At 36.9% G+C, this 22,258-nt stretch overlaps 1 protein-coding gene across 1 annotated transcript; it reads left to right on the top strand.

Annotated features, from left to right (window-relative positions):
* The first annotated feature begins 1,075 nt into the window (after positions 1-1,075).
* On the top strand, positions 1,076-16,742 carry LOC120903889 (photoreceptor-specific nuclear receptor-like). Its single transcript, XM_040313555.1, has 11 exons — positions 1,076-2,049; positions 4,992-5,123; positions 5,204-5,432; positions 8,570-8,673; positions 10,463-10,577; positions 10,942-11,519; positions 14,104-14,204; positions 14,967-15,077; positions 15,138-15,287; positions 15,364-15,528; positions 15,595-16,742. The coding sequence occupies exons 1-11, from the start codon at positions 1,983-1,985 to the stop codon at positions 15,775-15,777; spliced, it is 1,935 nt and encodes a 644-aa protein (XP_040169489.1). The 5' UTR covers positions 1,076-1,982; the 3' UTR covers positions 15,778-16,742.
* The last annotated feature ends 5,516 nt before the right edge of the window (positions 16,743-22,258 follow it).

Below are 22,258 nucleotides of genomic sequence, written 5' to 3'. Positions count from 1 at the left end.
AGCACAAGACAAATGTGAACAGCTCTGAGTTTTCGGTTAAGTGGTATACTAGCAATAATCATGAGGAAGAACCAGTAATGAGCTAAACAGATACTCATTGCATGGCAGAAAGCAGCAAAAAATACTTCATGTGAGTACAGATGGCAGTTTCAGTGGGGTATGTTTACCTATGAAGCTGCAAAATACCGGAATGAACCAGATTCATCGAACCACCTAGTGAGAGAACTGAACAGTGGCTGTCCCTCCTATTCTATAACGATTTCCTTAATACGATATAACAGGAGTACACATGTCTGGAGATGCTTTACGAGCATTAATATGTTGTATCTTAAAAACAGTTTTGAGATGGTTTGGAACGAAAGAGGAATAATCATAATATTTGACATTATTTACTTCTACATTGATATGATGTTTCATGTGGTTTCTTTTTCGTTGTCAATATTTATCAGAATAGATAAAATTATCTGATAAAATTCATTCAATGAACAAATTAATTAAAATATCAGTATTTTAATGTAGCTATAATAAATGTAAAAAATCAATAAACATTTGAAGAAAAGTTTGGTATCCACTGTATTTTGTTGTTGTGTACTAGGCCCTTTCACTGCTGTGTACGATGACGTTCGAATGGCGTTGAGTCTGGGGTTACGGAATGGATACACTATGGAACATTTTGTTCGCCTGTATTTGCTCCACTTTGGATAGAGACAGCATGATGAAAACCGGCGAGAAAAGAAGAGCGATAACAGCCAACAAAAAGCAACAATATCACTACCAAAAGCGTACTGTTTGACGTAGCCATCCCCGGGAGGTAGGATGCCATTCCCGCCAGCCAACGAAAGAGTGAGCGAAAGGGCCTCGTATCGGGCGGAAAAACATACACCATCGCAGTATCTCGCCAGAGGGCATTGCGAAGGGGCAGGGAACGCTTATCACCTCCCCTCAGTGATGCCTTTGTTTTCCACGCTTTTCCGCACCGCACATCGTGTACATAGAGGCGCACCAATAAGGGAGGAGTTAGAGCTTAGGGCTTACAAGCGGCAAAGGTAACAAATGTGGACTTTCGACATCAAGAGAGGACGAATCATAGATTTCCGATGGCATGAATTTTCGCCCCGATCGTCAGCGATGCTGTCAGCGAGTGCACACACAGGCACAAGCAGTAGCAGCACAAGCATCGGTGTGACGGGGCCCCGATGTCGAAAGATTGGCAGTTGTGTCAACGGAACTGGCGAAGGCGAACTGGTTCGGTGTGTTCGATCAGACTGAGTGATTTTTAGTAGATGAACTGACGGCTGTAGCTGAAGGTGGTGACGGATCCAAACGGAGCTGTGAAACGCAGTAGAGTTAACAAAGATAATTTGATGTTGGTGTCATAGGCTTTTTGGAATACAAAAAATTGTACAGTGAAAGTGTTGTTTTTTCGAATCCTGAATAAAGGTAACATAAAAAACGTGTATCTAACACAGAAACGTCGTTGAATACGTTTGCAAAGATTCACTTGGTTTGCTATATGCTGGAAAGGCATGTATGAGTGCATTCGTCATTGTATCCAAGTTATGTGTGTCAAAAGTTAATCGGATTGCCATTTGATTTCTGTGGAATGCTTTCTGTGTACGATGTGTTTGTTACGAGAGCATATTTGATCATTTTAAAGGATTTGCTTGATTTTAAGTGAAGTGAAGTGTTTGCAGTTTAAAATGAATTAATTAAAATGGACACAAGTATTCAGTTCAAAAAAGGAGTTTAATTAAGAAAATACTACAGTGGAGTGAGTAAAGCTAATTTGATCATCTCTATTGTTAAAAAGGTGAAAATGGATTGCAAATAAGATAACAATCAAAATTGTTTGTTCGAATGTGTTGTAATTGTTTTATTAGCTTACTCAAACAATCATTTCGGAAACTTCAAACATTAAAAGTTTTTCGGATGTTAAAAGCACTACATCCGATTAAACAGAGCGTTAGTTCAAGTGAATTTGAATGTTTCGATTTAACAAGAAAAACGGCAATATGGATAGCTCGACGGTTCTGCAGGATAATAAGAGTGGTAAGTAAGAATAGGGTAGATTCTGTATAATGCAGCGAGTGTTCAATTAAAAAAGAGTAATTTTAAACAAATAATAATAACAATAAAAATAGCTATAATAATAATAATAATAATAATAATAATAATAGGGTAAATGTACCTATAGTGGTGGTAGTACCAATAGTGGTGGTATTGCACTAAAATGCGGTTCATACGGCAAATTACAAGTAATTAAGTTATTTACGTTAGTGTGAAATGTTCTTTAGCCTTTTACAAGGGTTTTAAAAGTTAAATGGGGCCATTCCGTTACTTAGTGACCGAAAAATCCATTATTTTGTGAAATGTGTCAACATTTTTCCAAAATCCTTAGGATTTCATAACGAAACTCATTTTTCTGTTAACATTCTAAACGACCACATAACCACGCAATTACTAGTTTTTCAACATAACTGTTATGTAATGTTATTGTTTTACTAAAATTATTTGCCTTTTGACCATATTTATGCATTTTTAAGTGTTTTTTACCATAGTGCCATTATAGGTACACAAAACAGGCATGTTCCTATAGTGGCTATAGTTATAAAATCAATGAAAACAGGTCGTTTTAGATTTTTTCGAGAATATTTTTGACATATCGTACTGTTTTCACTAAAATAAGCAATAGAAATGAGTTTTATGTAGGTAATTTACCAAACACATGCCAATATTCGCTTGTAGGCTGAATGAAAAATTGACTTCAAATCAAGCACGCTCTTCCGGGTGTAGGTTGACGACAGATGTGATGCATTACTTTTGTCAATAGTTTCATTGGTCAAATTTATACATTTTTTTACGATAAAATTACTCAAGAAACCTATATTATGGCAGTAATCCTTGCTATTCATACGAAAACAGCTTCGAAACTAAGTTTCATTGATATTTTACACCGTTTTTTATGCATCTTTGTTTACCACCACTATAGGAACACAATACGACGACTATAGGAACCATAACACCAGTATAGGTGCAACGAAGCAGTCACAAAAATATGTATTTTTTCGTAAATTTGATGTATTTCATGATAAAAATGGTTGGGATTGCGTAGATAAAACATATTCCAATTGGTATGTGTTAAAATATTCAGAAATTGTCCTTCCTGCCACTTTAAATCCATTAAAACACATCGGCACCACTACAAATTGCACCACTATTGGTACATTTACCCTAATAATAATAATCTCAAACAAATATTTGGAAACTAATCGATAAACTGTTTTTGAAGAATGTTCATGAATGTTCCATGCGACCACGTTGGGCCCAGACGTCTCGAAGGGACCGAAAAAAGAAACCCACTTCCAGCTCACAAGTAAATTTGGTTCACAATCTTTGTGTGGTTTAGAATTTCTCTTAAAACTTCTTATTCGACTCTTCAGAATGGCCTACAGTCGTGTAAACGCTTAGGGCCTTAACACATGTTAATCCGCCACTGTTCATGTTTCAGTTAGTAAGGTTGTTCATTATTTTCTGTTAGTAAGGTTGAAAATCTAAAAAAATATTTGTTTAACCATAAAAAGATTACTGTGAAGATTGTTACATCAGATTCATTTCAATCAAACTATTATGGTAAAATGAGACCGATAGCGAACCCGGCCTTCTTCCAATGCTTAACTTAAGTACCGGGGATTGGGTGGTACCAATGATGAACCGCAAGCAAGTTCTCGCAAAGGGGAAAGCTCGTGCGCTTCATTTGACTTCGATAGCTACGACAACATCCAACAAAATTGAGCTGTTTTCATCCGACGGCATGTTGATACAGTTGCTGGATGTATATTTGGAGACGTTAAAGTTGCTTAGTGAGATGGGAATTTTGAAACATTGTGCCTGTGGCAAGTTTACTCGTTCCATTGAGCGGTTTTGTTGAATCAGCGTTGGAGGCACACTTTAAAACTGGGACCCATGAAAGAGAGCAGTATAACGACTTGAATTCAACAAAATCATAAAGAGATTATGACAAAGAAGCTGGGCAGATCGGGGCTGTGAGTGTTATATCGGCTGTGTTGCCACCGGCTTGCAGGATGTTCATTCTTCTTGGTGACCTTATCCATTTATGAGTTATCATCGACAGACAGTGGAGATGGAGGCTGCGAGGTTTTGTTGTCACAGATGGTAAAACGATGAGTTGCAAATTTGAAACTCATTCGAGGCGAGCGGCCTTATGACGTTAAATGAAGTTTTGAAATCAAAATGGTCTCATCGGATCGAGTGGACTTGGTTGAAAATGAGCCAACGAGACGAAAATGGCTGCCAGTTCCAGGAATTATCTCGATTATCTTGGTTGTGAGCGTTAGGTAATTGATTGTTATTTAACTTTGACCACGTTTTCAAGGGTAAGAAAAATAAGTTTTTGATAATTCAGTTTAAATTGGAGAGAAAATTAGATTTTATGGATGTCTATGACTACCAAAGTGTTTGTGGAATATAAAACTGTCTAAAGAAGAATTAAGTGAAGTTATTATCCATAGCAAAATCAAACTCACATAAAGAGACTCTTCCAGAAATTTTCAGCGTGTGCATGTACCATGCGACAGCTCTACAAAGTAACCATTTCTGTTTGGCAGAGGCCGCTGAGTCAACAGTAGTTAATTTCTTATTCGTAGCGGAAGACGTTACAGTGGGGTAGTGCCATGCATCAGCTTGCGTGAAGCCGCGCAAGGGTATGCGAGGGGGTTGCTGTTTGTCCACCGTCCGATACGCTGTTTGTCGTGCCGAGCAAGATGGTTCTGCCGATGTGGGTTGGATGTGATGCGTCGAGGTCAATGATATCTCAGGTGGAAAAGAGACGGAGCTGTTTGAGCAAATATATCGCGTGAGATGCTAATCAAAGATACATGAGGGATGATGATTGGGTTGCCGGGGTAGAACGATGTTACTCGTGCCAGACAGAGGTGTTGATCGCGATCGTTCTGGAATGGCTTTCTTTGCAGGATTCAGCAAGGGCTCCATCGCCGAGTTCTACGATAAACTTGAGAAGGACGACGGTGGTCGAGGATTCGGCATTGAAGATGGTACTCATGGAGGATTGTCGCGCATCGAGAATGGAATGTCGGGAAAAGGAGGTAAGAATTGAGTGTTGTGCAACCTTGTTGAACAGTGCGCCAATGGTAATTGTGTCTTCATCTTTGCTCGGTTTCACTAGAACATCGAGGATCGCCGATATCATGTTATTCGCCACAGAATCGACTGCTGCCTTGGCCACCACAACATGTGAACGAAAGCACGAGCTCTTCGGCGAGGAAGGCTCAAAATCTTGGTCTAATATGTGTCGTTTGTGGAGATACAAGCTCTGGGAAGCATTATGGCATACTGGCATGCAATGGATGCTCTGGATTCTTCAAACGTAGCGTCCGTAGGAAATTAATCTATCGGTAAGTGAAAATTATTTTCTTGTTATATCATTTCAAGTTAAAATGAAATTCAAGAAAGTTATGCTAGGACTATAACTATACTTCAAAAGTATTTTACTATTTTCATTTTTTTGCTATAAAACAATACAATTCTATATTCCCGACTACATCACATCAACATTGACACCATAAATCACCAAATGCAAACAAATTTCTTTCGTAATCTCAACACGTGTTGATATTGTTGACATAAATAATATTTCAATTTTGGTGGCTTTCAAAGATAACGAACAATCCCAATTCCTTTCGCAAATAGAATAATAGATTTCCAATCAAAACACCACGTTTTCCGATAACTTCCTATTTACACATAAAACACAGCGACATAGCACCCTTAAACTATTGCCTTTTAGGAGGGTCGTTTCGAGCAGAATCTGGTCAATATTTATCAATGCTTCGGTGAAAGGAACCCCTGATGGTTTGGTTTCTTTTTTTTTCTAATGCTTATACTCCCTGTACCTCGTTAGGGAAAGCATATTTCCAAGAGCACCCGAGATAGTACAACTTAATCCCTGTATCATTTTAACGTACAACCCCTGTCGAAATCAATGCGCACCACCAAGTTGGCGTGACCGATGACTGATGGGAGTGGCGGCTATTTTACGCTTTTTCTAAGTATGCACCTCCGTTGTTGTCGGTCGCAGTAGAGGTAGAGTGCCACTCAATAAATTAAATTCTAATTAATCAACCATCCGCCCCTTACTCCTCGGAAACGGACTGTTTGTTCGTTCAAAGTAGCAATAGTTGCTAGTTGCTTTCCGGTGATCGACAGATTAGGCAGTAAGTGATCAGATGTTTCCATTCAATTGTATTCTGGTTGGTGCTTGCGGGCGCGTGGTATAGTTCGTGCCCTTGTCTCTCATGTGAATTGACAATGACTAGCAGGAGAGATACTATTCTTCTCTATCTGGGTGCAAAACATCACCATTTGGTGTAGGATCTGCGGAAGGATTCAATGGTGATCCTTCCTATGGCTATTTACCTTATGTCAGGTTGTGTTCCGCTCTATTCTGCGTTCGCACTATTTGAAGCGTGAATACCAGCCCGGGTATAGGAGTAATGCTCAAAGGGTGTTATAAGATTACCCCAACACTAAATGGTGTAATGATTAATTGATATTTTATGGTTTCACAACGCTGATAATCCATGCAGACTCCAGTTAGATGTTGTTCATAGGAACTGTAAACTTTTCGGTTCTTCATAGACCGCGTCGTATTTTTATAACTCTGTTATTCAAAAACTTGTTCAATGATAATTTTGAATTGAATTAAATATTGGAAGCATGAAAACAAAGTGCGCTTTGAAAATATGGTTCAAATGTTAGTAGGAATTGTTAAATCCATAATCAAATATTCCATTTTTATCAAGTCTTTAGTAATTATGTTCAATACCTTGGTATGTGCTTTTCTTTTTAATTAAACATCCTCACCACGTCTGGAAAAATCATACGTTGGATGAGGATACTTTAAGGCAGAATATTACACAATGACCGATAGATGCTCGTTGTTTCTCAGTTACATAAACTTAATTGTCGTGTTGCACCTGCGTCATCTCGATGCAAAGCTTTGTCACGGGAAATACATTTCCTATATCTATTCCAACCAGCCACAATAAACTATGGGAAGAATCGAGTAGACAGAATGAACATACAGCTTGAGGCAGACATTTTGATGTTTCTGTGAGTAATCATGAATATTATCACAAACACACTTCACCAGCTGTTGCTTGATGTCGTGTTATCTTGCTATGCTCAGTGATGCAGTGTGTGATACGTGTTAAGAGTAACCAGTTGTAAGGAACATTTGCAAGATTTGGAAAGCAACGGAATACCACAATTGAACGAATAAGGGTCCGCAGCGAAAACGCGAGAGGAGAAATATAGAAATATATCATGCGGAATCAGTGTAGAAAAGGTAATACCGAAAGGGGAAAGCTCTTTGAAAGGCGTAGTGAAACAAACAGTGATAATCGTTATGAGTAGCGTTTATTTGTAATAGAAATACAATTTCGATGAAAATATTAAGCTTTTCAAACCACCGAAGCAAATTTCCGTCAACGTCCTCTGATCAAAATTTTTTTATTACTTTCTATTGAACTATATGTAAGTATCTATATCTAGTCGGATCTATTATGGGTTTTTTTTGCAAAACGTTTGAAATTTAAATGCATATCATTAATGCAAGAACGATTATACAATGTTCGACGCGGGTACTACTACGGGTACTGCTATGCTACTGTACATACCTTAAAACGTGCAGATTATATGTTGCTCCATGTTTTGTTTCCTTGTTCTCGCATTTGCCATCCCCGGCAGCCGAATACCCTATTATACCTCATGGCTATTCTGCACCAAATCTGCTTTATTCCAACACATCGATAACACATTCCAACCATACTAATCCAGACAAAAAGGGCAATGGTATTTATCCACGGCTTTGTATTTTCTAAGTTTTGATTTTATCTCAATGTCAGCAGTATTTTGATGTATTTAATGGAATGAAAATTGTGTTTGCTACTTTGACACTATGAACCTGTCGAGCAGTGAATATTTTTTTTCGTTGCATCGTTTGCGGGAAAAAGGTTCATTTGAGTGTACTTTTTAGCGTTGGCAATTCCGATCTAAATTTAATTTGGAAAGAGATCATATCTGTATTTACTCGGCGTTTTAGATTTTGGTTAATCAGCTAAAATTATTTTCGAAAGAGACAATGTATTAAGCTTGCTTGTATTAAGCTTGCTTGTGCGTGATACCACCGTAATGCAAAGTCTTGCTTGGACAGAACACTTGGGGAACATCGGTTCGCATGAAAAGAAAAGATCAGCAAATTTACCGGAAGATTGTTTCATCGATATCACTATCTTTAGAAGGCACCTTTTGTATATTGTATGTAAATATGCTGAACATAAATCTTTCCACTGTTGTTTACGTTGTTGGTGCAATTTTGCTGTATGAAAGAGTTTCTTTAGCTGACCCGGTGTCAATGAGATAGTGAATGGTAAATTTGTATCAAACGATATAAAGTGCAATTGTGATGCATTATCGAAAGTGATTGTGAATTCCAATGAACTTAAGTGTTTCCTCATTTTTGTTGCTCCAGATGCCAGGCCGGGACAGGAAGTTGTACAGTGGACAAAGCGCACAGGAATCAGTGTCAGGCGTGTCGATTGAAAAAATGCCTTACGATGGGAATGAACAAGGATGGTAAGTAGAGCTGTTGAGTTGCTAATAATAGAAGTAATAATAATACTAAAGTGTCTGTTCAAAGGTATCAGGTCCAAATCACGGATATGATGATTTTAGTCACTAAGTTAAAAATCATCCTAAAAGTATAAATATTAGGTTCGAGCCTCCCTCGGAAAGTTTGGCAGCTCCAATTTAAAAGTTCATGTTTACACACAAAACGTTAGATTTGTGAATCATTAATTCCAATGATGTAGATTTTTAACAATATGCTAACAAATCTAGCATAAAGCTTCAACTTGGTTTTGTGAAAAACTAATGTTAATAACATATCAATCTAACAATTGTTTTGTTATTTTTTAATATTTTTTTACAAATTATTTATTTAAAAAATACTGTGCTTTGGAATATAATGTATGGCAATTTGGTCTTATTTGATAAACAAAACATTCCAGTAGCATTATCGAATCACAGGTTATATGACGGTTTGAAACAACCTGTTATGCTGTAATAAAAGCAACTCGGTTAAACCCGCACCCGAGTAAACATCAAAGATTACGGCTCAGTCAATTATTAAAATGTATTTAAAAAGGAAAAACAGAGCTAGTAAACTTCGTTACAGGGAAATATTATATTATAACACTATGAAAAAATAAGAATTTAGACTCATTCCTATATGTTAATTTCAAGCGTAGATTTCTGAACGTTTGTACTCGTTTGTACACCGTTTTCCTCCTTGTAAAGCTGCTAAACAAACAAGCAAGATGCCCTTAAGCGATTATCAGTTTGATCACTAATAATTCCAGCAAAATGGAGTGAGATTCGTAGCTGATTTAGCCACCGGCGCACCTAAATGAGGCACGAAACCGTCACGTATTCCTCACGCATTGCCAGTTGGTTTTTTGAAATACATGACAAAATGAAGAACATAATTTGCCAATACCATTGACTGATCCTTTGAACTGCCTTTAAAAACAGCTTACAAATTTCATTAAATGAGATCTTACTTTCAATTTTACGGCCAACACCTTAACAAGCACCACTTACATCCGTTGTTGGTCAAGGTCGGTTGTGTCACAGGTTCTATTTGTTGATACGCGTTCGCTGCGGTTTTCAAGGGTAAACACGTGAACAATGCTCTAATTATTTTTGTGTAACAAATTGGTTTGTCTTTCGGGCGCAAACAGAGGAGGAATCCGACAGAGGGTTGAACTAACGAAACAACGACGTTCAGAATTTCGATGTACGTGCGCGAGGTGTCAAAAGATCGGTGATGAGTTGTTGGAACAAGAAGATGCATTGGAGAGAGGTCGTTTGCATAAAACGGTCGGGTTAACGTTATCTTTTGTTAATGGTTGCGTAAACCACACTGTGAGGTATTTACAGAAACAGTATCCTGCTGTTCTGCAACATCTTTGGCACGTGCCGATCCCTCGCCGTATGTTTGGAAGGTGTGAATATGGTAACATCGCTGTAATAGTCCTCAAAGTAACTACAGGGGTACTTTGGTCATGAAAAGTTAAAACAGTTAAAGAAAGAAACAAAGCTGAAGTGATGTCGATATGAATGCTCTCGTATATATACATATTTTTCGGCACACGCGCTAACGATAAGGGGTCTTCTGGCGAAATTAATTATGCAGAAAAATGGTTCAATCCCGCCTACATCTCCTTTAGGCGATTGAATAACGTGTGCTTAATTTTCAAGGGTCACCAAAAATGCTGCGTTCAACCTCGTAACGTCATAATTCCCACACTCTGTGGTTCTTCGACACGTACGTAATAAGGTAGTTTTTTGTGAATCGTTCTAGCTGTGCAAAATGAACGTCAACCACGAAATACAGCAACAATCCGACCAGAAGCACTACGGGATATGGAACAAGGACGTGCCTTGAGGGAAGCAGCCGTTGCCGTCGGAGTGTTTGGGTGAGTGTTTGTTATCTTAATTCACGCCATCCAGTCCTTTTACTAATAAATAACAAAATATAAATAAAATATAAAATACATTTTTACGGGGAAGAATAATAAACAAGTATTCAAAAGTCATATAGACAGGTAAACAATGTAAAGCTGAATACATAATTCAAAATATTGCATATCCTTGAGCACTATCCACCAAGGTGGCTAACATATGCAATAGCACAAGTACGGATTCAGAAACAAACAAAGCATAACGTAGTGACAATAAACGCCCTTCAACATTAAACTAGTCAGACATTTATGTAATAACTGCTTACATAGTGAGACGAAATATGTTGAATCAGTATTTTTCCATTTTATCCCACTCTAGACCTCCAGTTTCACTGGCACTGCTCTCACCTTCCCGCTATGGCCCAAGTATCCTACCAACGCCTGCCTTACCGACCAGCCAATTTCTGCACCATCACAGCCAGGTGTCCTCGCTGGTAAACAGTCTACCGCATCATCATCCTCACCATCCACACCATGCCGCTATGCACGGGCTAGCGAACGGACTTTCGATGAATCTGAACGGCGTGGGGATGCCGGGCCATAACGGCACGCCCGGTTTGAGTCATTCGGGTGGAAATGGTTCCGATCGAGACCGGGACACCGTTGTGCTGATGAACAGTGGCAGTGGCGACAGCAACAATAACAAAAATGCTTCATCCAGCTCGACGGAAAATCTCAACACGACATCCTCCTCTAATCATTCGATGGCGGGCGATCAGTCTCCGAGTGGGGCTGGGTCGCCGGCCCATGGGACACCGGTAAACGGACTCGGCACTGGGGGTAGCTATGTGACGGGAGCCACTAGTATGGCAACTGAAAAGCATCCTCATCATAGCTCATCTTCGTGCGGTTCGGCCAGTCCTATTCTGGAGCAGGACAACATGAACGATAACGACGGTAAGTGGTGGACGAGGTGTGGCAAATGGGAATGTTTGCAATAACTGACAGTTAAGCAGTGCTACACATGCAGAGTGGATCGCTCAATTTGGATAATGAAAATTTTATCACTTTCACACCACTGTCGACCATTGCGCAATGAACATCCTGCGTTGGGCGTAATCGTACAAGAAAGTCATAAAATGGTATATTCATAATTTAATCAATTGCTTCAATGGAAAGGGTCAAACAATGTCCTGAGTTCAACTTTTGGAGAAAAATTAATTTGGCTAATGAAGTGGTACCTTGCAACCCATCGGTAGCCCATCGGAAACTGCGAGTTATGAAATAACCATTCCCGAGGGTATAAAATAACTATTTGTCACTTCCTGAGGGTAGTCTAATACCGCATAAATAATTGTCCCTCACAAAGCTTGCGGGATCAGTCACCACTATCGGGTTTGGGTAACACATGGAAGGGTAACTGCACATTTCTGCATGTGTGATGGTAACCTCACAGAAAAACGCTCCCTTCGATTAAAAGAGTGAACGAAATCTTTAGCATTGGTAGTTAAACAGACGAAATATCCATTCAGAGGGATGAGCAGCGTTGGTAAATCATTATGCTGTTATGCTGAACTGTGCCCATCATGTGATAAAAGGGACGTGGAGAATAGGGAAGTTGTTTTCTGTGATTTTGTTCCATGTGATTTAACAGTTATGCTCGATTCACAACTAAATGAAAGAATGCTTATGTCAGCTTAGTTTTGCTTCTGAATACAGATTGCATTATTTAGTTTTAGATAAAAGATTATTGGACATCTTGTTTGATGACTTTGTTCACCGTATCATAAACAATTTTATTTCACGTACGAACGACCCAACCATGTTTGTTCCCAATGTTCTGTTAATATGCTGGAATTTACATTTACTCGAATGAATTTAAACCATTGATTAAATCATGAAAGGCTGCTAAATAATAACCATTCATGTCTAAACACGTTACCGTTTAAATTTACGTTAAGATAATTAGTAATAATCTTTCTATAATTAGTGTCATATCGTGTACTTATACGAAGCAATCAAACAATCAAAATGTTTTCCCTTTTCAACAGTGATTCATTAATCATTTTAAAACGCTGTCGAGTTAAATATCGAAGTCCCAGATGTGCAATTGCAACTCCCGAAAGGCTTATTTCGATATGTACCATGGGCCCTTAAGTATGATCCTGTGACGCCCCACGACAGGGATTATAGGAAATTTCATAAAAAAATCTTGTTTTGAACTGTAAAGCTGGAAGGAGAAAAAGGGATAGGGAAAATGTTTTTTTTTATTCCCGTGGCAGTTCCCTCTAGGGATTTGCAGACCGACGCAACGGTCACGGCTGGTGAAATGACGGGTACGAAACTGGAAAAAAGTGGAAGTGTGTGTGAGAAATTTCAAGTAATTGATTTTTTTGTAACTGAAATTCAAGATGGATCGTAAATCGAATTAGGAAACGCATGGATCGCATAGATGAGAGACAAGGTGACGTATTATAAAAGTTGTTTTTAAACCGTTTGTTTTCTCTCGCACATTAACAATCGAACAGTGTGAAGAAAAAAAAATAGCTAAATTGATTTCAACTTACAATGATCCAGTGAGGAATATCTGTTGATTAATTGCAATTTGTCAGTTTTGACAAATCGATTTGCAGATTGTGCGATTTGCTAATTGATTTGAATTTATTGTATCTGTTTCAAACCGTTTAATAAGTATTCGAAAATATTTGACCATCCTTAATTTATTTGATTAAATTAATGGTCAGATGTTAAAGATAATACAATGTTAGTTAACTATTTGGTTTTTGTTATTGGGCGTAACGACGTTACCCGTCACGTCATACGGATTAGAACGTTTTTTAGCTTTTCAAAGGCTTTCAAGACTTATCGAGTATCATACTACTGAATATTCAGGTCTTACGCATGGTCTTCCAGGGTCCAAATAGGGTTCGAACCCGTCCGGTCTTTTAGAAACCGACACGTACTTCGAATAAACTCCAGGACCTGCCGGTCAACATCAAGTACAAATATTTAAATAATTACATTGAATCCAATTATAGAATGGAGATCAGTTGGAAACGATGTTATACCTCAGGTTTTTTTTATTGAAAATTTACATTACACGTGTCCCCACGATTTCTATTTTTTTCGTAGCTAAAGCTCTCCCTACAGGTTGAAGGAAAAAATGTATTCGAATTGACATAATAATCTTTCATCTCCGTCTTTATGGACCAACACGGTGAAAGTAATTTTTGGTTTGATTGAATTTATTAATTTTTTTATTTCGTTTGCATATCGTCCCTAAAAGTTCAAAACATTTTAATACAGCCGAATGCATCATACGGCGACAGAAAAAATAGGATTTATGAAACAGCGATATTTAAAAAAGGGTGACTTCTATTTGACGGTGTCATATGGAAAAGGCGGTACAATGAAGATTTTTATGTATGTAAAACCGGCAGTTACTATTTTTCCTGGACATATGACTGAGACAAGCATTGGTTTAAGGGCTTAAAACTTGGCTTTATTTAATTGCTGCTTCATATGCCATCATTTTCGATAGATGATTCTATTGACGTAACCAACGATGAAGATACGGACCAACCACAAAATAATAACACCATTCCCAGCCTAATGAATCATCCATTTTATGGACAAGGACCGGTGAGTATAGCAGCTAATAATATTAAGTAGCGGTTAATTACAACGTAAATTTAGAATAGTACATAATCACAAATCAGGTTACTCACAAAATTGGAGGCACAAGTAGATCTAGGCTTAAAAGCAAATAAATTTAGTATATATCTCATTGAAAAACTAAATTCACTAGTTAAAAAGTAAAATATTTTATAATGTTTTGTCCCCCAATTTATTTGATTTTGTTGTAAAAATATTCAAATATCGCCCGAAGTATTAAGGTCGATTTAGACCTTGCGTGAAAGTAAACGTGAAAGTTTTTTTTGCTGAATTTCATTAAATATTAATCGGAATATGGCTTAACGTACACCAATAGAAAGAACATTTTATTCCCCAATATTTCGACTGAAAAACATATTGAAATAAAACATAAAATGAATTAATTAATTAAATAAATTAATAAATCATGTTAAATGAAATATAGCAGAAAATCCTAAAATTTAACGTTCAATTTCACTCAAGCTGTAACCCGGGCTTTAAATCTAACAAAAAGTTGGCTCAAATATTTTATATCTAAAATAGCTTTAGACGAAAAGTAAAAGAACTACCCTACATGCGATTAATTACACTACACTACATAAGAACTACATGCGAATCGTAACTAGTAAATCATAACCCTCATAAAGTAACTAAAATAAATACAAAAAAAAACACAATTCAAATCGGGGTATTCGATACATTTCTGGTTGAATTTACATTACTGACAATTTAAATTATTTCATTCGACAGATGTTCAACTTCCAGGAAACTATTTATGAAACGAGTGCCCGGCTTCTATTCATGGCTGTAAAATGGGCTAAAAACCTACCTAGTTTCGCTAGTCTTACGTTCCGCGATCAGGTGAGATAGAATATAATGTTAGGTAATACAATTGATGATTAACAAACCAGTTTATTGCAGGTTATCTTGCTTGAAGAGTCCTGGGCTGAACTGTTTCTATTAAACGCCATCCAGTGGTGTATGCCCATCGACACGACGGCCTGTACGTTATTCTCATTGAATGAACATTGCAACAGTGCAAACAATTCTGGCTTCTTTAAACCAGGACAGGTAAATGACAGTTTACAATTGCAAGTTAATTGAAATATCACATATTAAGTGCTTATCGATTTGCTTCTATTTAAAGTTGGCACAAGATCTGCGGATCCTCAATGACACTCTGTGTCGATTCAAATCGGTGCTGGTAGATCCGGCCGAATTCGCCTGTATGAAAGCTATTGTGTTATTTCGCTCGGAGGCGCGAGGGCTCAAAGATCCGGTACAAATTGAAAACCTGCAAGACCAGGCACAGGTAAGTTGTGTAGGTTAAAGAAGTGAAAGCTCAGAAATTTAAATATTGATTTTACACCTGTTTTAGGTGATGCTAGCGCAGCATTCGCGTACACAGTTTCCAGGGCAAATTGCGCGGTTCGGGCGGCTGCTCTTGATGTTACCTTTGTTAAGAGCAGTCAACTCACACAAAATAGAGTCAATCTACTTCCAGAAAACGATCGGGAACACGCCGATGGAAAAAGTGTTATGTGATATGTACAAAAACTAAACTTTACCCAAACTTTTGCTTTTACGCTATGGGATGGTGCAACAGATCTGCCGTGACTAACATTAGGGAAACAAATACCGGGTGAATGTGGGAGGAGATTATAGGGATTCGTACAAAGTCAGTTAGGGTTGATGTGCAAGCAGAATGCCTAATTTTTCTACAAAATTCTATAATTTTAAAAGATTTCTCAGTCTCTCGCTATGGGGCGAAAATTGGATAAATTAATGAAATACTGATCATTATGCAGTCTTTGTCATTTTCACATTGGCACGCTGGTTTAAAACATAATTTTATGCGTTTAATTGAAACCACTATCTGCATTTGAACTGCGATTTCACGGAGTGCACGAGGATATATTAATGACACACACTTAATGGTTTTCCATTGGGAGTGTTTACTACCTTAAATAGAACTGATTAGCGATCCGACATCGAGAAAAACTGCAAACAAATGAACAAACCGCTGGTTTCGGGTTTGCATAGTGATTAATGTTCCAGTTCAATTAATTATTTGCCTAAAGCACGTACCGCCATGAGCAAAGTGAGAAATGCATTTCGTGAACAGTTCCCCGGTCCCACACCATTAAAGCAAAAGACCACAGTATAGAATGATAATTACCCCAAACGAGAACCCTGTGCTGTATGTTTGAAGCCCAATCTAAGTGGCGAGGAAAATGAAATTTGACATGAGAAAAGCTAAACAACTGCGGTGCAATTACCCTAAGCATGTGACTGAAGGATCATTATTAGGCTTGGGTTTGTACATTATTGGTTATAAATTATTGAATTGCGTAGAACATCTGTAACAGCTCACATTTGGAGAAAACGTGCACTGAAAATTAACTAATATTTGATGTTTTTGGTTTTTGGAATCTATTTCCATGAATGAGATCAGTAAGAGTTTAGTTTTTGCACCAGCTTAGCTTCAATGAATGCAATTTTGTGTATTTTATAGTGAATAAATAAATCGATATTTGGTTAACATAGAAATAGATGTATTTCATTTATAGTATTTTCTAAACAAAAATGACACCAGCATCATCTAAAGTTATAAAATAGCAGTAACATAAAAATAAAAATCTTCGATAAAATAAAACTTAATTTATTGAACTTAATTATCTCTTATTTATAAATCTTTTCGACCAAATTTTAAGATTTTCACCAACGAAAACAATGAACATATCCGTGGTAGCTTGATGCTCATTGCTGATAGTCAATAAAAGTGCGTCATGACATGCTGAACACGACATATGAATTCTTGAGTCCAATGCGATACTCTGACTGACAAGCTTAGCTTAATGCCGGCGCAAGCATTATCATGATTTTTTCTGGCTGTGAACAGTGCTGCCAAATGCCACTGTTTCAGTCATCAACACTCATGACTGAAACGAAGCTCAGATCAGATCACGTACACAACTGAGATGATCAGTGACTATACTGAAACAGTTGGAGAATCAATCACATACTTGGTGACATTTAGTTTAGCATCCAACTTTTGGTCACTCACTTGGTCACGACATTGTTGTCAGCGATAATCACGACATTCTTGGAATATACTTGGCGCGTGGGCTCTGCTTTCTCCCTCTATCTGTTTTGATTATCTGTCGGGTCAAACAGAGCGAGAAACATGTTCATTTTGTTTCTTGAAACCACTCGCACGCACCGCATATCTCCCATGACCATCGCGATGATCACCGACTGAAAATGTCGCGACCAAGTGACTGACCAAAAGTTGGTTGCACACAATGTCACCAAGCATGTGATGGTCGCACCAACTGTTTGAGGCACGCCTCTGATCATTACAGTAGAGCTCGTGACGCTTAAATGATTTTGTTTCAGTAGGAATTTTTCATGACTATGTCAGTGACATCGATGTTCGTAAACATGTTATGAGCATGTATTAGTCACACCAACCGTTCTGAGTATCACCTCTGATTATCACAATTGAGTACGTGACGTTGATATGGATTTTGTTTCAGTCAATTTTTTTTTTTAAATTGACAGTGACATTTCTCAGCACTGCTTGTTACGATAAGATCGGAGGATTACAGATGGAAATCGAACCCGTCCAGTATTTTAAAAGCTTATGTGCACCTTCCATGGCCCATCTTTCTAGAACATGGATGTAATATCCTGCCTAGGTATTTTTTCATTACTATTCAAGATTAGAGTTATTAATCATTAGAGTAATTAAATAACCATTCTGGAGACTTCTTTTATATTTACGAAATTTGGTTTTTTTTTTAATATAGAGTATGATTTCCACTTTATGCTAAGTGAGATCCTTGAACCTGAAATAGAAATCAAAAAAATACCGGAAACCCTGAATGAGGCCTAGGGTAAACCTACCTATAGTGGTGCTAGTACCAATAGTGGTGGTATTGCACTAAAATGCGTCTCATACGATAAATTAACAGCAGTTAAGTTATTTACGATAGTGTGAAATGTTCTCTAGCCTTTTACAAAGGATTTAAAAATGAAATGGAGCCATTCCGTTTCTTAGTGACCGAAAAATCCATTATTTTGTGAAAGGTATCAACATTTTTCCAAAATCCTTAGGATTTCATAACGATACTCATATTTTTGTTAACGTTTTAAATGACCACATAACAACGCAATTATTAGTTATTGAACATAATTGTTATCAAATGATATTGTTTCATTCAAAATCATTGGCTTTTGACCATATTTACGTATTTTTAAGTGTTTTTTACGATAGTGCCATTATAGGTACACCAAACAGGCATGTTTTTATAGTGGTCCTAATTCAAAAATCAATAAAAACAGGTAATTTTAGATTTTTTTCGACGACATTTTTGACATGTCGTACTGTTTTCATTAAAATAAGCAACAAAACTGAGCTTTCTGTAAGTAATTTACCAAACGAAGGCCAAAATTCGCCTATTTGGCTGAGTGAAAAATCGACTTCAAATCAAACAAACTCTTCTGGGTATGAGTTGATGATGTTGTGTTGGTAAATTTGATGTGTTTCATGGTAAAAATGGTTGTGATTGCGAAGATAAAACATATTCCAACTGTTATGTGTTAAAATATTCAGAAATTGTCCTTCCTAACACCTTAAATCCATTAAAACATATCTGTACCACCAAAAATTGCACCACTATTGGTACATGTACCCTATACAGACTTTCGAGACCTATTAGTACCATGCACCCGGACACGTTAACTTAAGAGTGCAAATCATAATGGAACATATTTAAGCAGTTCTGGTGGATTGTGTAATTGCCACGAACGTTAAAATAATAGCAGCAAATTATACTCATCTTTCTTTCTACGGATGGAAATAAAAAAACATGGATTTCCAAATGGAAGCAATAGTGCTCTTAAGGATTGAACTGGAAAAATTATGGAACGGGAGAATGAAACGCGTAGTTTTTAACATAGAAGATGAAATGCCATTAAGGCTTCAGTTTACTGATTGCTGTTAAAAATGGTTGTGTGTTAACTGGTTAATTTGGCCCGGGTGTCTACATGGATGGGAGGCTGCAGCCAGGGACCGAGCATCCTGGAGAATAATTGTTAACCGGGCCATGTCACACCGATGCGCTCTATTGTGAGTAGGCCAACAAGAGAGGGCAGGCTTATTTTATGAAAATATGTCAATTACTTACGAACATAAAGAGTTTAGTGTGCACTACTTCTTCTAATTTTTTTCAATCATGTATCTTTGAAATCATGCCAAATTTAAACACCGCAAAACACCGTAGACACCACGTCAAAACTTTACATCTAAACAAAAGATATGTAAAGAAATTGCTACTTCACGCAACTTTGGCAGATATTGGTATTTTAATGACACTTTAAAAAAAAAAAAACAAAGCGTTTCTGGAGAAGAATGGCTAATGGCAAAACACACTTGACAAAACACGTTTAGGGCAGTTGTTGATGAAATTTGATCATGGTATTTGATCATCATCGATAACATGATGATTGATCATCAATATTTGAGAATTCTACTAGCATGCCAAATATACCATGTAAGCTTAATTTTATTACAACTGTAGTTCATTAAAAGAAAGTCACTAATAAGAGGACAAATGAGCAGGTGAAGAGAGTTACTATTATCAGAGATATAAATGACGTAAACATGCTGTTTATAGATCAAGAGAATCATATGAATAAAAGAGACTTTTTGATGAAAGTATTACCTCGTTTAATTATACCCCGTAGTACCTTGTCTTACGCTTGCTAAATGAATACAAGAAAGCTCCGTAAGGCTCTACCTAGTTCAATCATTTTACGAACATAATTATTTACCGGCTATATGATTTATAATTTCAATAAGAAAAAAATCTACGTCTCAATATGCTTCTTCACCTATATATAGCTTATCATCTTTATTAGAAGGCGTATCTGCAATGCTTTGAATATCAAGTTATATAACGTTATTAAGGAAATATTGTATATGAAGATAACGAAGATATATTTTTGCCTGGCGATATATTACAAAAAAGCCGAACATGGCCCGGCGATGTATTATAAAAAAGCTTCTAAAAGATCAGGCAACATCGATTTCTATCCAGATCGTCGTTCCGTAGCAATAACTGGCAGTTCGGGTAGGTATATTAAGTATAACCCCGTCTGTTCATTACGGAACCAAAGAAAAACATTTATAGGTAATAGGGTTTATAAATTATTACTGTAATTGTTATATATTCATACAACATTAACATTTTGTTTAATTTAAATTTTCAACTCTATATTGTACCTACGAAATCATGTATGGAATGAACATTACTTTTAACCCGCTTTTGGTTATATGGTGCCTACTGTTCAGTGACCGGGCGGCCCCACCGAGTGAAATACACACCAAAATTAATTACATTATAGGTACTTTTGTGCGATGAATGTTTTTGCGCATTTTTTTAAGTCCAGCGCACCGGTATTGTGTTTTGATGAAGTGTTAAAATTATTAAAAATTGTGCACAGTTGTACATGCTGTGCATATATGTAAGACCCGGTAAGAGAAAACAACACAGATTGCCTTCAAGTTTCCTGGAGACTGGAACATCATTTTAATGAATACAAAAAGAAAACATCTAAATGTATTGTACAAATGTTAATTGACATAAGGAGTTTTAAATGACACTCAATGACACTAATGTTGAAAAAATAGTAAAGAAATGTTAAGGAACTGGTGTAGTATCTGTCGAATAGAATTTGACATGGAAAAATGTTGGACCTTGTTGGCCATTCATGGGCAAAACAATCAGAGCAAGGAACGTAATAGTTTTGCAAATTCCCGAATTTAAGTTGATGCATTTACTGTTTGTGCAATCATATTTTTGAGAACTGCTTTTACATGATGAATAGTTCACTACTAATCAATGAGAAAAACAAATTAATGTTGTTTACTAGCAAGAATATATAGACAATATTTTGATTTTTTGTTCATAAGTAATACCATCAACGGTAAACTCATTCCTAAATAATGTACAAATAATCTAAATACAAAACTGTTTACAAACCACAGAGTGACTGAAAATTCATTCCAAACTTAATATAACCTAGGTAAAAATATATAAAATCATAAGCTGTAGTCTGAAAACAGCATGTACAAAAATAATGTTTGCTGTCTGAAAACTGGCCGGCAGTGTACGTGAAATTCTTCAATTTGCCCCATTACTTGAAAATTTTGACAACCCCTGGTAAATAATTATAGTACGTAACCGCTAAAGGAGAGGTTAAATTTGTGAGAAAAATGCACATTTGCACAATTTCTCTTCGTAAGGTTCCGGATGTTTCATGTTTTGACATTTATGAGTTTTTTAACTGAGAATCGCTCCAGTTAGCAAACTTCCAGTTAAAAAAAAACTCCAGTAAAACACATCCGGTTAGCAGCGACCTACTGTATATGTATATGCACCACCAGACACTCTCAAACAAGCAAGACAAATATCGTCACGAACCTGTAAAATTCTATAAGTGTGTTCGAACCGGACGTCTCGTTTGATGGCTACCAGAGCGCCGCCTAAGTTCACGTTGATCAAGAATCAGTAAATCGTAGACAATCATCTGAATCTTGTACGCAAGTTTTGTTTTATTGTATGCCAACAGATAGCGTTGTAAAGGAGCACGCACGCAAAAAGCTCACTTTTTTGAAATTTTCGAATGTTTAGATTAACGACAAAATGTAAAAAAATCTTACAATTAAAAAAATCTATACATATAACTTTATGGCATATATTAAAGATACCTGTAGGCAGCTTTTTAGGGGATTCTCATTATTTTATACTTCTTAAATTTAATTATGATTTTGACCTTTAAGTTTACTAATGTGTTTCTCAAATATTATACGTTGGGATGAAGTTTACATTTTCACCAATGCAAAAATCTATGATCGAGGCGCACCGATTTTCCCGAATCAGTTTGATCAATCGTAAATCCGTGTAATGTTTAGAGAACACGGGGAAAAATTGGCACTATTTATTAAAACATTATTGCAGTGGCAAAGAAATTAA

This window comes from Anopheles arabiensis, chromosome 3 (genome assembly GCF_016920715.1).
Source record: "Anopheles arabiensis isolate DONGOLA chromosome 3, AaraD3, whole genome shotgun sequence".
In the NCBI taxonomy this organism is placed as follows: Eukaryota; Metazoa; Arthropoda; class Insecta; order Diptera; family Culicidae; genus Anopheles; species Anopheles arabiensis.
Note: the sequence above shows the minus strand (reverse complement) of the source record. Positions and strands in the feature narration are given on the sequence as shown.

What these genes read in the sequence shown, in the direction of transcription:
- LOC120903889 (XM_040313555.1), top strand. Translation starts at nt 1,983, where the DNA reads ATGTTTCGATTTAACAAGAAAAACGGCAATATGGATAGCTCGACGGTT. An exon ending in TCTGCAGGATAATAAGAGTG is followed by an intron (nt 2,050 to 4,991) that starts GTAAGTAAGAAT and finishes CTTTCTTTGCAG; the next exon opens with GATTCAGCAAGGGCTCCATC. An exon ending in CGTAGGAAATTAATCTATCG is followed by an intron (nt 5,433 to 8,569) that starts GTAAGTGAAAAT and finishes TTGTTGCTCCAG; the next exon opens with ATGCCAGGCCGGGACAGGAA.